This window comes from Myotis myotis, unplaced genomic scaffold (genome assembly GCF_014108235.1).
Source record: "Myotis myotis isolate mMyoMyo1 unplaced genomic scaffold, mMyoMyo1.p scaffold_m19_p_14, whole genome shotgun sequence".
Taxonomy (NCBI): Eukaryota; Metazoa; Chordata; class Mammalia; order Chiroptera; family Vespertilionidae; genus Myotis; species Myotis myotis.
Window position 1 is genome coordinate 47,862,219 of NW_023416318.1, and position 18,954 is coordinate 47,881,172.

An 18,954-nucleotide genomic window follows, 5' to 3' on the forward strand; every position below is an offset into this window, starting at 1 on the left:
TCCAACTTTGTTCTTCTTTCTCAGAATAGCTGCGGCTATATGGGGTCTTTTTTATTCCATATTAATTTTTGGAGTTTGTTCTAGGTCTGTGAAGTATGCCGTTGGTATTTTATGGGGATTGCATTGAATCTATAGATTACTTTGGATAGTATGGACATTTTAATGATGTTGATTCTGTCAATCCATGAACATGGTATATTCTACTTCTTTATGTCTTCCTCTATTGCTTTTTTCAATGGCCTGTAGTTTTCTGAGTACAGGTCTTTTACTTTAGTTAAGTTTATTCCTAGGTATCTTAATTTTTTGTTGCAATGGTAAATGGGATTATTTTTTTAGTTTCTCTTTCTGTGAGTTTCATTATTGATGTATAAAATTGCCATAGATTTCTGGGTGTTAATTTTGTATCCTGCTATGTTGCTGAATTCCTTTATTAAATCTAGTAGTCTTTAGATGGAGTCTTTAGGCTTTTCTATGTACAATATCATGTCATCTGCAGATAATAAAAGTTTTACTTCTTCTTTTACGGTTTGGATGCCTTTTATGTCTTCTAATCTAATCGCTATGGCTAGCCCTTCCAATACTATGTCGAACAGGAGTGGTGAAAATGGGCATTCCTGTCTTGTTCCTATTATTAGGGGAAATGGTTTTAGTATTTTCTCATTGAGTATGATGGTGGCTATAGGTTGTCATATAAGGTATTTATTATTTTGAGATCTGATCCCTCTATTCGCACTTTGCTGAGAGTTTTTATCAAAAAAGAGTGTTGTATTTTGTCGTATGCTTTTTCTGCATTAATAGATATGATGTGATTTTTGTCTTTCAATTTATTTATATGATGTATCACGTTTATGGATTTGTGTATATTATGCCAGCCTTGCATCCCCAGAATAAATCCCACTTGGTCAGGGTGTATGAGCTTTTTAATGTATTGCTGGATACTATTTGCTAATATTTTGTTGAGGATTTTGACATCTATGTTCATCAGGAATATTGGCCTGTGATTCTCTTTCTTAGTAATGTCTTTATCTGGTTTTGGGATTTGGGTAATGTTGGCTTCATAGAAAGAGCTTGGAAGTGTTCCTTCCTTTGGAAATTTTTGGAATAGTCTGAGGAGGGTAGGTTTTAGTTTGTCTTTTAATGTTTGGTAAAACTCCCCTATGAAGCTGTCAGGACTAAGGCTTTTGTTTACTGGAAGTTTTTTGATTACTGCTTCGATTTCATCAGTTGTTATCAGCCTATTCAGGTTTTTTTTTATTCTTCTTGATTGAGTTTTGGAAGATTGTATTTTTCTAGGAATATGTCCATTTTGTCTAGGTTGTCCAGTTTTGTTGGAATAGAATTGTTCGTAGTATTTTACAATCATTTGTATTTCTGTGGGGTTCATTGTCACTTCACCTCTTGCCGGAGTCCAACCCCAGCAGGTCCAGGGGTCCCCAAAGGTGTGGATGGAGTAGGCGAAGAAGGAATGACATGGAGACAGTGTTCAGTTGATCAGCAGCCTAGCCAGGATCTCTAGCCAGGATCTCCAGCCAAGTTCTGGTCTGGATCTCCAGCGAAGTTCTGGTTAGGATCTCCAGCCAGGTTCTGTGTCCATGTTGTCTTGCTAGGTTCTCCAGCCAGGTTCTGTAGCCATGTTCCCTTGCTAGATTCTCCAGCCAGGTTCTGTCCAGGTTCTCCAGCCAGGTTCAGTCACCAGGTTCTAGTCAGGTTCTCTTGCCAATTTCTGTAGTCAGGTTCAGTGCAGGATCTTTTGCCATGTTCTCTCCAGCGAAGTTCTTCTGTCTGTGTAGGTTCCTTCTTCTGAGTTCTGTCTTCTTCGTTCTGTGTTCTGAGTTCTGTGTTCTAAGTTCTGAGTCTTGCTGTCTTGTTACATCTGTATTTATACCAGTTGATTCAATCCTATCAATCTCTATTACAAAGGTTAGGGCGTTTCTTATCTCCATTCCAGGGAGTAAAGATTATGTAGCTTAAGCATGATTGTTCGTAGTTAAAGTGATTAATTACCCGCCTGGCACTAGTTAAGAGGTTTTATTCCCTCCCTAACTCCAGGGGAAAATCCCTACCTGGGGAAACAACCTTTCTCAGAGACCTTGGTTAAAACACATAGTGCCAAGAAGGTGAGCAAACATATTAAAAACAGTATGCCATATATGCCAGGTCCCTTGAAACAGCAAGCATGGACCGGCTCCCGGCATGGCAGGTCCCTTGAAACAGCAAGCATGGACCGGCTCCCGGCAAACTCTTTCATTTCTGATTTTGTTTGAGTCCTTTCTCTTTGCTTTTTGGTGAGCCTGGCTAGAGGTTCAACAATCTTGTTTCTATTGATTTTTTTGTTTTATTGTGTGTGTTTTTTTATTTGGGGGTGGGTCTTTATGTCATTTATTTCCACTTTGATCTTTATTTCCTTCCTTCTTCTTACTCTGGGCTTTTCTTGTTGTGCTGGGGTCCAACCCCAGCGGGTCCAGGGGTCCCCAAAGGTGTAGACGGAGTCGGCGAAGAAGGAATGACACGGAGACAGTGTTCAGTTGATCAGCAGCCTAGCCAGGATCTCCAGCCAGGATCTCCAGCCAAGTTCTGGTCTGGATCTCCAGAGAGGTTCTGCTTAGGATCTCCTGCCAGGGTCTGTGTCCATGTTCTCTTGCTAGGTTCTCCAGGTTCTCCAGCCAGGTTCTGTAGCCATGTTCCCTCGCTAGGTTCTCCAGCCAGGTTCTGTCCAGGTTCTCCAGCCTGGTTCAGTCACCAAGTTCTAGTCAGGTTCTCTTGCCATGTTCTATAGTCAGGTTCAGTCCAGGATCTTTTGCCATGTTCTCTCGCTAGGTTCTGTCTCTAGATTCTGTGTAGGTTCTGTGTCTAGGTTCTGAGTGTAGGTTCTGTCTTCTTACATCTGTATTTATACCAGTTGATTCCAATCCTATCAATCTCTATTACAAAGGTTAGGGCGTTTCTTATCTCCATTCCAGGGAGTAAAGATTATGTAGCTTAAGTATGATTGTTCATAGTTAAAGTGATTAATTACCCGCCTGGCACTTAGTTAAGAGGTTTTATTCCCTCCCTAACTTCAGGGGAAAATCCCTACCTGGGGAAACAACCTTTCTCAGAGACCTTGGTTAAAACACATAGTGCCAAGAAGGTGAGCAAACATATTAAGAACAGTATGCCATATATGCCAGGTCCCTTGAAACAGCAAGCATGGACCGGCTCCCGGCATTGTTGCTCTCTTTCTAATTCTTTAAGTTGTAGGTTTAGATAACTTATTGCCACTTTTTCTTGTTTTTGAGGTACGCCTGTAATGCTATAAACTTCCCTCTCAAGATTGCTTTCACTGTGTCCCTTAGATTTTGCATTGTTGTCTTTTCATTGTCATTTGTTTCCAGGATGTTTTTTACTTCTCTTTTGATCTCTGTTGTAATCCAGTCATTGTTTAATAGCATTTAGCCTCCAAGTGTTTGATTGTTTTTATTGTAGTTGGTTTATAATTTTATACCACTGTAATCTGAGAAGATGCTTGATATGATTTTTAGATATATTGCATTGCTATCTATCTCTCCCTTGATATCTTCCAGAAGTTTTCTTTTGTATTTGGTGCTCCTGCATTGGGTACATATATGTTTACCAGAGTTATATCCTCTTGTATCAATCCCTTTAGTATTATGAAGTGGACTTCCTTGTCTCTTGTTATGGCCTTCACTTTGAGGTCAATTTTGTCAGATATAAGAATTGCTACCCCAGTTTTTTTTTTTTTTTTTCAATTTACCTGAAAATTTTTTTTCCATCCCTTCACTTTCAGTCTGTGTGAGTTCTTTGTTCTGAGGTGGGTCTCTTGTAGACAGCATATATAAGAATCATGTTTTCTTATCCATTCAGTTACCCTGTGTCTTTTGATTGGAGCATTTAATCCGTTTATGGTTAAAGTTGTTATTGATAGGTACTTGTTTGTTGTCATTTTTATTCTTTATTCCTGTGTTCCTTCTTCCCTTTCTATTCTTTTTACAGCAGTCCCTTTAACATTTCTTGCATTGCTGGGTTGGTGGTAATAAACTCCCTTAGTTGTGTTTTTTTTTTTTTTTTTTTTTTTTTTGCCTGTTAAGCTCCTGATTTTCCCTTTAATTTTGAATGATAGCCTTGCTGGATAGTGTATTCTTGGGTTCAGTCCCTTGCTTTTCATTACTTTGTATATTTCATTCCATTGCCTTCTGATGTGTTTCTGTTGAGAAATCATTTAATAGACTAATGGGAGATCCCTATAGGTAAGTTTCTGTCTCTCTCTTGCAGTTCTTAATATTCTTTCTTTGTCCTTAACGTTTGCCATTGTATGGGACTCTCTGTACTTGTGGAACTTTTTTTCCCCTCCCAAATCAGGGAAGTTTTCTGTCATTCTTTTTTTTTTTTTTTTTTAATTTGGAAAGGGTATTTATTTATGGAGCACCTAAATATGTCGTTATTTCTTTAAATAGGTTTTCTATTCCTTGCTCAGCTTCAAGTACTTCTGGCACCCCTATTATGTGGATGTTGCTTTGTTTCATATTGTCCCTAAGTTCCCTTAAATCCTCCTCCTGCTTTTTAATATTTTTTTCTAGTTGCTGTTCAGATTGGGTGTTTTGCTACTCTGTCTTCTAAGTCGCTGATTCGGTCCTCCACTTCTTCTAGTCTACTGATAAAAACTTCCATTGTGTTTTTTATTGCAGCTATGTCATTCTTCATTTCCTCTTGATTCTTACAGATGTTGGTAAATTTCTCATTCAAACGGTTTAGCATCCGTATTACCATTACTCTGAATTCTTTCTCTGACATATTGCTTGCCTCCATTTCACTTATTACCCTTTCTGGCAATTCCTCCTTTCCTTTCCTCTAGGGATTGTTTCTTTGTCTCCCCACTTTGGCTGTCCCTTTGTATTTGTTTTATGTAATGTGTGTTGTTGACAATTTCAGTACCTGGACGACCTGCTTGAGGTCCGAGAAGTTGGAGCCCTTAGTCGTCCAATGGCCCAGGAGTCTTTAGCCCAGAGGCTGGGACTGCCTTGAGTCTCACGTCTTTAGTGTCTCTGCTCTGAGTTGTATTCTCTTCCTCCATGGTTCTGGTCCCTCAGTTGTCTGCTGCCGGTGCTCAGGGTCAGCTGGGGACAGATGCTCAGATCCTCTGATGTGCGACACCCTGTGAAGCCGCAGAGCCCTCTGGCATGCAATTCACTGAAGGGCCCCAGTGTCCAGAACATGGTGTGCCCTAGTTTCTTCCTCTTTGCCCCACCAGCCTGGTCCTGGGGGCTCCACAGAACGCCAAGTGGGGGTCCCTGGCCAGCACCATTGGTACTGTCCTTGAGTCTGAGCAGGTGCTGGGCCGAGTGTCCCTGGTCGGCATCATCAGCGCTGTCCTTGGGGCTTGGCGGGCACCGAGCCAGTTGTCCCTGGCCAGCACCAAATGTGCTGTCCTTGGGGCTGGGCAGGCGCCAGGTCAGGCAGTCCTAAGTAGCATAATTTTTTAACAGTAATCAATAGTTGAAGCATCTCATGCTTTACTTCATAGGGTATGGAGTTAATTGTTTCTGAAGCTGAATGTTTTGAAACTCTTGTAAGTATTGGCCTATCTCTAACAATAATGGTAGCGATTGGCTTAACCCTTGGGAATTATGTCACCAAATGATAATTATTACTCAGAAATTCTTTTGTATGCAAGTACGTAGTGCTTATAATGGTTAATGGCATGGGCTCTAAAATACCTCATCTTAGTTATTTTGCAGCTAAACCTTGGTTTTTTCATCTGTGGAATAAAGACACTTGGTATGGTTGTGTGTGTTGAATGAGATAATATATATAAAGTGTATTGGTGTAGACTCTAGAAGATAGTGAGCTATCACTACTGTTATTATTCTAAGCACTTCCCTACGGTGGGACATTTTCCTGTCTTATTGATGGGTGAAATTGTTAAGACAGTATAACATCTCAAAAAGCAAGCTCTTGACCATTCAAATAGAACTGTATTTGCAGTTTATAAACTGCATACAGATGATTAAATAAGGTGAGTAGTCTTATCCTAACAAGAGGAAAACATGGCCTTATGGGGAGAAGAGATCAACTAAACTGAGATTACTTGTAGGTCTATGCTTTGACTACTAGCAACTATATCTTTGAGGGCTCTCTGGTTTATATTGCATGTTCTCTAATGGGTCTTACCAATGCATAAAAGGAATCATATAAAAGGAAAAACTGTGTGCTTTGTTTTCTTGTTTCCAACTTGTGCAGAGGGGAAGCACCTAGCCATTACTGCAGCAGGTGGACTGAGCTAATCAGCAGATAGGGAAAGTAGCAATAATGCTGTTCTTTTGAAGATGTGGAAGTAGTATTTATCATGGCTTCATAACATGGGCATCATTGCTTTACCCCAGGAAGAAAATGGATGCATATGTAATAAATTATCTGAATAGTAAGGTTTATTGATGTTTTTTTAGATTTTACTTTTTTTTAAATGCCTCTATTAATGAAACAGAGTGCACACAAACCACATGTGAACATCACACTATTTACCTTTAAGTTGTTTCCTAGCTTCCTTTCTGAAAATTGATTAATAATAATAAATTCAGGAAAAATTAACATCAAAGTACTATCTCAAGTCCCCAGGAAAGTGCCCTCTATAGAAAGCCCCAGTGTGTGTATTTACTTTCCTGTGCTATTCAAGAGAGCATGGCTGTGCTTCATTATCAAAAGCTGACTCTGGTAGATTTTAGATGAGAATGTGAAATATAAGAAAATGTTTCCTTAGAGTAGAATGAATTGGCCAGTCTAGTTCTTTCTTTAATGAGACAGTAACATAAGAAAATGTTTTGTCATGTACACAGATTTGGAAACCTTCTCTGCACAGCTGTTTTATAAAATTGGGTATACTTCCTTGACCTCGGTGATTTTTTTGGCCAATAGGTTGCTATATGAATAAAAGAAGTTTTTATTACTATGACTTATCCTATCAAATGTGGACTATAAATTTCACTGAAATTATTATTATGATATCTAGGAAAAGTATAAGTTTCACCCAACAGGTAATAACTGTTGTTCTCCAAAGACAAAAGAGGAAAACCCAGTCTCACCAACTAAATATTAGTTGTGATGAACAGTATTTGGTCTTATGTTTTTGAGAGGCAATGATGCATTCAGAGCACATATTAGAACTTCCTCATTGCTTCGGTGCATTCCCATGATTTCAGAGTACACTTTAATTCTCAATTTGTTATTGATATGGATCAACCAAATGCAACCCTGTAGTTGCTCATGTATTTTTAGAGTTTCCCTTGCATGCAGTTTTGTTTAACATGGGTCACAGTAATGGATCATTTATCTGAAGTAATGGATTGCTTCCTCCTTCTGCCAGCTGATTGGATCAGTCTGAAGTTCCTTATGTACTGTGGGTTACAGAACTCGTATGGAATCCGTATGGTGCATTTATTAGTGTGACAGTAACTGTATTAACCATTTATGTTCTCTAAGTCTTTGAAGATGTTGCAATAAACACAAGGAAGCCTTATTTTGAAGTGAATAAACTGGAAACTAAATTGAGCAATGAGTTATCATAAAAGACTAAATTACCAGGCTTTTGGGGAAACAGATCTTTTTCCTTGGTTGATTGTTCAGGAATCGGGGAACACGAAAACATTTATTTCTAACTCTCCCATTTAAAATATTTGTACTGTGTTTTAGCATCTTTTTCTGCTTTCATAAACAGAGTACAATAATTTAGTTTATTTTCCCAATGAAGAATTTGTAGCACCTGAGAGTCCTAGTCTGAATAATTTCTCTTATCATCTGCAGTGCTGTTACAAACATAGATTATTTAAAGGGATTGGGATTAAATGTACTGACCTCACATTATTCCTTGGAATTATTTTTAACCATATCCCTGAGAGTAGTTGGTTGGTTATTTACTAAAATCAACCTGGAGAAGAAAATGAGATTGAGAGTTGATTAAATTCCAGTTAGGGGAGATTGCATTATTCAGTGATACCTAATTTTCCAGGTATCATTTGTAGGATTTAGTTGAAAAACCTGAACATAAGCAAAATTACCTTTGTTCTTTCAAAATTAAAAAGCCCAAAGAATATAAGAGCCCCATGGTTTAGGATGTCTCATTTGAAGCTTGCTAACTCACTTTATCTGCAATCCCAACCATGTTAGAAAACCAGTTGTCTACCAGATTAATAAATAAAAGGAGAAAAATCACACAATCACCTCAATGGGTACAGAAAAGATATTTGGTAAATTCAGCAACCATTTATGATTTTCAAACGCAGTTAGCAAACTACAAATGGATGAAATTTTTTCAGTCTGACAAAGTCTATCTCTAGAAAACCTTTAGCAAACATCATGCTTTATGGTGATTATATTGAAGATATTTTTTAGGTTGGAGCAAGAATTATTTCTAGTGAGTATTATAATAAGATTTTGGCTAACTTAATAAAGTAAGAAAAATAAATAAAAGAGATAGTGATTTGAAATGAAGAAACAGCACTGTTTATTTGTGGATGATATGAGTTTGTACTTAGAAAATCCAAAAGAATCTACAGACAAATTATTAGAACTAATAAGGAACTTTAATAAGTTGCTGGACACAGGATCAATAAGCAAATATCTTCTATGTTATATAAGCAACAGCCCTCAGAAAACGTTATTTTTAAAATATCCTATTTACAAAAGCATAAAAATAATAAATGCCTAATTATGTGACAACAGTTAAACATGACAGCTACCTGTAAAATGTATAAAACGTTTTAGAGTCACTAAAGATTTATAATAAAAGGAGAACTACGCATGTTCATGGGTTAGGAAACTCAATATTGTAAAGATATTATTTCTCCTCAAATTAATTTATAAATTTAGTACAGTCCCAATCAGAATCTCAAAAAGATGTTTGTGGAACTTGAATAGCCAATTCCAAAATGTATATGGACATGCAGAGAGCCAAAACTACCCAAGACATTTTTGCAGAGCAAGATGGGGTTTAACCTACTCTACCCAATATCAAAGTGTATTATAAGCTTTAGTAAATAAGGCATTGTGCCCGTGTCACTGAGTTGGACAAGCAGGCTGGTAGAACAGATTGGAGAGCCCTGAAAAGGACCTGTTTGCATATACACGGGATTTACGACAGAAGTGTCACTGCAGAAAAGCAGGGGAGGGCAGACTTTGCACTTAGTGCTGGGGCAATTGGGTTTCCATAAGGAAAAGAATTAAATTAGACCCATATTTCATACCAAACACAAAAACTCCTGTCAGGTCGATTATAAACCTAAATGTGAAAGACTAGACCATAGAGCTTTTAGAGGTATTATTGAAGAATGTTGGCTGCCAAGGAGCCTGCAGTGACTGAACTTGACCAACCTGGCTTCTTTACCATAGCTTATAGATCCAGGTGGGACTGCACTTGACCGAGGCTGAGAAGTCCGTTTCTTCACCATCTCCTTTGCTGCCACTGCAGCTGCTATCAAAAAGCCTACTCTCATCCTTGATGGAGAATTCTTCCCAGGATAGGGAAGGTGGCTTCTCTCAACCCCTCAGCTGGGAGGCCTGGCAGGGTAATGGGAAATGCTACCTCTCTTAACACCACAGATTGCTTTTTATGAATCCACCCCTGTTTAAATCTCTCAAGTTTTGTTAAGTCCAATATCACTTGCAGGAATAAAAGGACTCATTTATTAGAACTACCCAAAAGATGGTAGAAGAATTCTGAAGGTGAAGGGGTGGCATCCATGCTTAATTGCGGCAGCACTCCAGATGCTGGCAAACTTGCCATCATTTCTATCTCTCACATTTGTAAAGCATGCTGCTTGGTGTCCAAGTGGGATGCCAGCTCCCTGGACTGAACTGCTAACAGACAGTGTGATGAAAAGTCACTTTCTGTGTGAGCTCCAGACACCCACTGCAGTGACTGTCCTTTCAGAAACAGAAGAGCGGAGTCTAACAATCCCTGCCGTGTGTAAGAGGTCCTTTGGACCCACGTCTTTATTACTTGTATTGTTAGATTTCTTAACATTTGCCACTCTGAAGGGCACATTGCGCACATCTGAGACGGCAGTCACACTTGTCTTTGAGGCATTAGGAGAAGTCCTGAAGAATGTCTTGGGACTAAAATGCAAAGATGAAGCGGTGACATAGCCACTTTATACAGGAGCGGAGAGAACCGGAGACGTGTGAAAGCTGTTAGGTTCTTTACTTGTGCTCCTGCAGCTGAAGGTAATTGTCATTATAATGCCTGTGCTACATACTCCGCTTACCCATAATCAAGAACAGTATTTTCAGTCCACGGTTGGGAATCCTTGGATGCCAAGAGCTGAGTGTATGCATGTTCTACATTTTATATGGGGACTTGAACATCTGCAGATTTTGGTATCCACAGGTTTTCTGAAACCAGTCCTCCCTGGATATCAAGAGACGACTGAATTTGGGGGGAGTCAGTGGTTGCATGCAGATTTTTTACTGAACGGGGGTGGGCACCCCAGAACCCCGCATTGTTCAAGGGTCAACTGTATATGACCTTTGTATAAACCCATTGCACTTCCGGCAGCCGGCTCTGATGGGAGGATTCTGGATCATCCCTGACATTCTGGAGTGGACAGTGATATCATTATAATTCCCGTGGATGCCTCAGAGGCCTTTATTAAGAACAGTCCATCCAGCATCTCTGCTTGGTGCTTGAGAAGATGCCAAGGTGGCAGAAACTCCTGTATTCTGGCTGAAACCCTGAATCCATTTGAAAAGTGTGTTACGAGTATTTTGCAATCTGTTGTTGCCAAGCCAGAATTTTAAAAATCACCTGAAAAGGCTGTGATTCCCTGCTCCCAAAGAACGTCTTTTGTTCTCCATCAAGGTCATGTTGGTGTTCAGGGAACAGTACATTCTTACTTACGTAACAGGAGGAAATCTAGTAGAGGTCGAGTTGTTGTGACCAAAAATGATCTGTCATTGTTGAGAGCAAAGGAAAAGTCTACAGGAAATGGCTGAGCAGTTAGCTGACAGATACGACCAAGGGAAAATAAGAGGATATGGCTAGGAAGAAAAGAGCCCTCCACAGCTTTCACCCTCAAATCCCTTTTCTCTATTAATAAGGGAGACATGAAGGCAGAATTACAGGTGCTACCTGATCAACTTTAATGTTTGGGCAATGCCCTCAAACAGGTTACTATGAAAAACGACAAGAGACCAAGTCCACCAAAACCCACCTTCTCTCTAAGATTCTGACGGGAAAAGTGCACTCAGCCCATCCAGAGGGAGGAATGTAACATGTAAGGGAAATGGCAAGTGACTGATACCTGAAATCACAGGAACAGACTCACACTGAAGCTAAACACAACGAAGGCTTAAACCCACACTGTAGAACAGATAAGAGGTAGCATTATCTAATTCCTAAAACATTTTGAATGAAAATATATCTTCATGATTTGAGGTTAGAGAAGAATTTCTTGAACCAGGCACAAAGAACAATAACTATAAAAGAAAAACTGTTAAACTCAACTGCATCAAACTGAAGGACTTCTCTCCATTATGAAAAAAAAATAAGAAAAATACGAGTTGAACAGGCAAGCCAAGGACTGACACAAGAAAAAGGACTGGTATGTGGAATAAAAAACAGCTCCTACAAATCAATATGAAAAAAAGACAGGAAGCCTAATAGAAACATATGCAAGAGACTTGAATAAGTACTTTAGATGATATAGAAAATGTCCAATAAACATTTAAAAGCTATCCAACCTTATTATTCATCAGAAACACAAATCAAAACCACAATGAGATACCGCTATATCAGGTTAGTAAAAATTACAAAGTTTGCCAGTACCAGATAATGGTGAAGATAGGAAACAGTATGAACTCTCATGTCTGTTGTTAGGGGAGTAAATTGGTACAACTACCTTAGAAATTATCTACTAAATAGAAATTATCTATTTGGAATTATCTACTAAAGCTGAACATATGGATACCATATGACCCACTCTTTCTACTTCGAGCTGACAGAGTCAACAGAAATACATGCACACATGCACCAAGAGACATGTATAAAAATATATAGTTCATGGCAGCATATTTATAGTTCCTCTGGATTGAAATCAACCCAAATATCTATCAGTAAACTAAATAAGTTGAGGTATGTTCATACAACGGAAAACTATATAGCAAAGATAATCTATTGCTACATATATCAACATGGGTGAATCTTATAGGCAATATTGAGTCAAGGAAGTAAAACATGAAAATGTAGTGTATGATTGCATTTATGGAAAGTTCATTAACAGACAGAAATTAACTATAGTATTAAGGGATATGTATTAGTCTGCTGGAACTGCCATAACAAAATACCATAGACTGTGTGGCTTAAACAACTGACATTTATTTTCTCTGGAGGCTGGAAGTCCAAGAGCCACATGCCAGCATGGTTTCTGGCAGGACTTCTTCCTGGGTTGTAGATGGCCACCTTCTCCCTGTGTGTGTTCACCAGGCCACCAGCCCTCCTCTTTGTGTGTGGTGAGGAAGAGAGCAGCTGTCTGGGGTCTCTCCTTATAAGGATAAGTAATCCTATCAGCCCCACCCTATGACCTCATTAACCTTAATTACCTATCTAGATACAGTCACATTGGAAGTTAGGGCTTCCACATATACATTTGGGGCAAAACAGTTCATTCTGTGGCAGGATGAAACGTAATAATGAAAAGCAAAACAAGGAAGTGATTATAATATTAAGGGATGTATTCATATAAAGCATAGTCAGGAAGTCAGGATAGAGGTTATCTAAAGTATGAGCAGAAAAAGGAGTTGTGATTAGAAAATGCCATGGTGGCCATGTTTTGTCTCTTGACCCATATAACCATTCATCTTATAAATTATTTGTTAAATGTCACATTTAAATTTTGTGTACTTTTCAGTATGTGTTATACTTAATATAAGAGGTGGTGGTTGTTTTTTTTAAAAAAAGCAAAACTGTTGTGTTCATTCTCATTTCCTGTTGTACAATCTGGTAACATTGATGCTCTATTCCATTTTGTTACTTTATTTTTGGTAGGGGATTGTGCTTTACTGTTTTGACTTCTAATTCCTAATAAAAATTATTTTTATATATTAATTTTTAAATATTAATGATGATAAATTTAAGATCAGTGATGCTCTTTTTTCTTCTGGGATATTTTTAAAATATATTTCCTGATATTATAAGGAATTCAGTTGAAATGATATGTTTGCCCTTAAACATTTTCCCATGTAGATAGAGATTTCCAGCTTCACTTGTCCCTGGCCTGCACTTTATTAAGGTTGAATCAGTTGTTAGAAATATATTTGGTCTTATTAAAGATTATCTTTGGCTGGTAAGATTAAGAACTAGAGGAGGTTTTCAAAAGTGGACTATCCCCAAATATAATCAATAAAAGAAAGGCTGACTAGATAAAGAGTTTTTATGTGGCTCTACTTTCTTCTGAGTTGTTATAACTACTAAAATAGTATATATCTATTTGCATCAACCCTTCAAAGGAATTCTGAATTGCTGTCACAGTCAAGAAGTTACCTAGGAATCTGATTTCCTCCTCACCCTGAAAATTAACCCCACCAATTCAAGGGACATCCTAATATCCTACCCAAATTGGTTGTGGGCTAAGATGGCAGTGGGTGGTGATTCTTAGTCTGAACAAATCTTTAGTCATATTCCAAAACCCAGTCATTTGTCGATGCTACATAGAAGAAACAATAAATCATTAGGTTATTTATCCCTTAAGAAACTTTTCATCAACATATGCTTTCTCTTGTAGATAATTCGCTCCTTTCTGCTCTTTCCAACAATTGAGCGAATGTCCGAGTCACCCAACGGCAGGATTGCCACTCCGTTTCTGTGCTGGCTTCGATATGCTCTCTATGTTTCTAGCTACTTATTACTTAAACCATGTCCGGAGACAATCAAGTCCTGGCTGATCAAAATGGCCCTTCAAAGGATGAACCTGCAGAGTGAATTTTCGGTCCTTAGTGTGCTGGAACCATTCTGCCTTGGTAAGTACATTTAAAATGTATGGGTTTATTCTTGTATCAGAAAGCATTAAGAGAATAATTTCAGACAATGGATGAATATCAACCAAGGAATTCTATGTTGGATTTTTTCTTCCAAAAGTTTAAAACTAGAAATAAAATGAGAATAGAGTGAGGGGAGTTCTGTTTGATAAATAGAAAAGACTCTTCAAACGTTAAGTTTAAACCTTATCCTGCTATTTCTCCGCTCTAGCTGCAGAAAGGTGAGAAAGAATTTTTCTGTACAAAGTATACTTGAGGATCAAACCGGCAACCTAGGTATATGCCCTGACCGGGAATCAAACCCAGAAAATTTCAACTTGAATCAAAAAAGACAATAGAGGCCAACACCAAAATGACAGAATTATTTGGCAAAGATTTTAATGCAGCCATTATAAAATGTTTCAATGAGCAATTAGTGAACATGTTTGAAACTAATGAAAAAAATAGAAAGCGTCAGGAAAGAGATTTAAAGAAAAACTGAATGGAAATTTTAGAACTGAAAAATACAGTAAGATTAAAAAATAACTAATTTTAAAAATTGAAAATGGAAAAGCTCACCAGGAAAGTGGAAGGGACAAAAGAAAGAATTGGTAGACACGAGGATAGAACAGTATAAATAGAAATTTCCCAAATTTGGCAAAAGACATAAACCTACAGATTCAAGAAGCTAGATGAATTCTAAACGGAATAACCCTAAGAAAACCACACACAATACACCATAACCAAACTTTTAAAAGCTGAAACAAAGAAAATGTCTTGAAAGCACCAAGAGAGAAATGATACATTAATTATAGAGGAAAATCTATTTGAATGACAGCTGGTTTCTCATCACATATGACACATATTTCAAGTGCAAAAAGAAAAGAACCATCAATACAGAATTATATATTCAGTGAAAATATCCTTCAGGGGGAAAAAGAGGAAATTAAGTTATTTTCCAATGAAGGAAAACCAAAGGAATCTGTAACTATAAGATGTAGCATAAAAGAATCTCTGTTAGAAGTTCTCTAAATATGAAGTGATAAGAGAAGGAATCTTGAAATATTAAGAAAGGAAAAAACAGAAGAAAAAGTGAGGAATTATATTTTTCTTCGCTTGAGATTTCTAAATTATTTTTAACAGTTGAAGCAAAAATTGTAACACTGGTTCTAAATGTATACAGAAGTATTTAAGACAATTATATTATAAGTAGGGGAGGGTAAAGGAACAAAAAAGGTAATAAGGAGTAAGGTTTCTCCATTTCACTGGAACTGGTAAGACATCAATACCATTAGACCATATATATATATATATATATATATGTGTGTATGTATACTAGAGGCCTGATGCACGAAGATTCGTGCAAGAATGGGCCTTCCTTCCCCTGGCTGCCAGCACCGCCTTGGCTCTGCCCAGAGCCACCTTTCCACCTTCCCACTCTGCCCAGAGGCCCGGAGCGGCTGGGGCGGAGCGGACCGCCTGTGTCTTCGCCATGGCGACGACTCAAGCATCCCACCCCTGGCCGCTTGGCACCTGCGTATGCAAATTAACTCACCATCTTTGTTGGTTTAATTTGCATACTCATGATTGGCTGGTGGGCGTTGCAAAGGTATGGTCAATTTGCATCTTTCTCTTTTATTAGTGTGTGTGTGTGTGTGTGTGTGTGTGTGTGTGTGTGTGTGTATATATATATATATACACACACACACACACACACATATATATATACACACACTCTACAATACCTAGAGTAACCACTTTAAAGTCTATACAAAGAGATACTGTAAAACACCGCAAGTAAATAGAAATGGAATTCTAAAACATATTCAGTAGCCCTGGCTGGTTTTGCTCAGTGTTAGAGCATCAGTCCATGGACTGAAGAGTCTTGGGTTTGATTCCAGTCAAGGGCACATACCTCAGTTGCAGGCTCGATCCCTGGCCCAGTCAGGGCACATGCACGAGGCACCCAATTGATGTGTCTCTCTCACATGGATGTTTCTCTCTCGCTGTTTCTCCCCTCCCTTCCTCTCTCTCTAAAAATCAATGGAAAAAAATATCTTTGAGTGAGGATTAACAAAACAAAATAGAAAGAAATTCAGTAATACATAGAAAGACAAAATAAAGAACATAGAGAAACAAAAAAATAGAAAGCAAATAATAAAATGACACAACATCTAACATATCAATAATTACATTAAATGTAAATGGCCTAAATACATCAATTAAAAGACAAAGATGGGCAGAGTGAAATAAAAAAAATAACTACATACTGTCTTCAGAAAACTCAGTTCAAATAAAATTATTTATGTAGATTGAAAGTAAAAGAATGGGAAGATACACATCATGCAAATGTTGGTCAAAAGGAACCAGGAATGACTGACTGTGTTAATACAGGTATCCCCCACTTCCAAATTTCAAATTGCACCACTTTCACAAAATACTTACATTGTTAACCTGTTTTCACTAACAAGAAGAAATTCAGAGGATTTTCACTTAAAAACAAAACAAAAAAATTACCATAGTAATGTTGGACTTTTGTAAAAGTGAAGTGGCACAACAGGAACTTTAGAAAGCAGGAGATACTTTTCACTTTGTGCCATTTGGCTTAGGAAAGTTTTCATAGGAATGCTCTACTTTTGGAAAGCAGGGGAGACCTGTATCAGACTTCAGAGCAAAGAAAATTATCAGAGACAAAGAGGGACATTACATAATAGTAACAAAGGGGCCAATCTATCTAGAAGATATCGCAGTCCTAAATGTGTATGCACCAAATAAGATTACTACAAAATATAAGAAGCAAAAGCTGACATAACCGAAAGGAGTAATAGACAAATCTATAAACATAGATAGATACTGAAGCACCCTTCTCTCAACAATTAATAGAACAAGGCAGGAAATTCACAAGGATATAGGATAATTCAATAATAGTATCCACCAGTTTGGCTCAGCGGATAGAGCGTCGGCCTGCGGACTCAAGGGTCCCGGGTTCAATTCCGGTCAAGGGCATGTACGTTGGTTGTGGGCGCTACCCCAGTGGGGAGTGTGCAGGAGGCAGCTGATCAATGTTTCCTCTCATCGATGTTTCTAACTCTCTATCCCACTCCCTTCCTCTCTGTAAAAAATCAATAAAATATATATATATATATATATATATATATATATATATATATATATATATAAAATAGTATCCACCAACAGGATTTAATAGACATTTATAGAACACTCCACCCAAAACATCAGGATTTTTTATAGGCATTAGATTGGCAACAACCTGTACTTTTCTTATGTCTCCTTAAAAACATTTTCTAAACCAAAATCAGGACATAGGATACAAGAAAGTTTTACTTGTTTCTCTATGTGTATTTAATGGCCTATATACAGTTGTCCTGAAGTATCCATAGGGCATTGGTTCCAGGACCCACCGTAGATACCAAAATTCAAGATGCTCAAGTCCCTTGTATAAAATGATGTAATATTTGCATGTAACCTATATCTGCATGTAGGTTACTGCAGGGTATGCCTACACCTCAGTTCATTTGAGTGGACTTAGCATACTGTTCAGCACATAGCAAATCCAAGTTTTGCTTTTTGGAACTTTCTGTGCTTTTAAAAAATATGTTTTCTACCTGAGACTGATTGAATTCGCAGAGGTGTGGCCCATGGATACAGAGGGCTGATTGTAGTATGTTACCTATAACAAATAATCAAGTGTTTTATGTTTTTAATTAAAACAGGTAATTATTAAAGGTGTTTTCCAGTTTTTCTATAGCAGAACTATAAACACCCTTGTAAAGAAGTAGACTGCATAAGCTGCCCTTGAGAGAAAGGAATGCTGTACTTCCAGAGAGCAGGGGAGACCTGTATCAGACAGTAGACTTCAGACTTTCCAAAAGTGGGCGTTACGCTACCTCACTTTTACAAAAGACCAACATTAGTGTGTAATGTTTTTTGTCTTGTTTTTATGTGAAAATCCTCTGAATTTCTTCTGGTTAGTAAAAACAGGTTAGCAATGTATTGTGAAAGTACAGCTTGAGAGAAGTAGTCTTCATAAGCTGCAGTGACTGGCCTGCTGCATCTTCCAGTAGCCCCACGTGCAGGCATCAAGGAGCGAGACAGTTTGAAGACTAGGAGACTAGGACACATTCCTCTCTGTGACTCAGCAGCTAGAGCCTTCCAAGCTATATGCATTGTTGCTTGGAGGAGCCTGGGATTCCTTTCCCACACGTCCATAGTAGATATACTATGTGCAAAGCAGACCCTGTAAGTGTAAATCAAACCGAATGCTCAGCCACATTGCTTCATCTCTGATCCAAACAACCAACCTGCAAACAAATATGTGGAGCACAGCCCTCCTATTTTTGGCAACCCTTCCTCCTCTGATTTTTTTCCCCCTCTTCATTCTAGACCTGGCCTTCTGAAGTTCAGGTAACCAGTACTTCAGTGATCTCTGGGTATTTTTTCCCCATTGGCCACCCAGTCTCTGTAACCTTGGGTAAAGATAAAGGGGCAAGAATACCTGTCTTCTTTCTTCTTAGGGTGCTTGGTTCAGTCTCCTAGTAGTGACTCTCAGATGCTCCTTAACCAAGCATCTCAATCCTCCTAGCCAGCTATTCCCAGCATCCCCTTTGAGTCCCATGTCACCCTCGCCTCCTCTTGCAACAACTACAACAGAAGCCACCTTTGCTCAGGCTTGACCTGGCCATCCCTTAAGTGATTCCTGTTACCTTGCTTATTACAAACAGAAGAAGGTCCCAGCTGAGAGGAAACGATACTTATACGACACTGGCCCTTGCAGGTGATTCGTGGACTCTTCCCAAGCTTGTATCCCATGAATGGTGAAGGTGATCTGCCACTTGAGTTGGCAGCCTGGTTTTCAGGTTAAACAAAGAGAGGGGTTATCAAGAGAAAGGAAGACCAGGCCCAGATCCTTTTCAGGGGCCATTCTCACTGTGCCCT

General features: G+C 38.4%; 1 protein-coding gene across 5 annotated transcripts in view; it reads left to right on the forward strand.

Annotated features, from left to right (window-relative positions):
* LDAH (lipid droplet associated hydrolase) overlaps nt 1-18,954 on the forward strand; it is a 90,286-nt gene that overhangs the window by 52,663 nt on the left and 18,669 nt on the right. For 4 of the 5 annotated variants that reach the window (XR_004971924.1, XR_004971923.1, XM_036335241.1 and 1 more), the window contains exon 5: nt 13,767-14,001. Coding sequence is in view for 2 of the 5 variants with exons in the window: in XM_036335241.1 (XP_036191134.1) it covers nt 13,767-14,001 (235 nt within the window). In the remaining 3 variants the exon portion in view is untranslated. Of the gene's footprint in view, nt 1-13,766; nt 14,002-18,954 lie in introns of those variants that run through there. The other variant, XM_036335242.1, reaches the window with a different exon arrangement.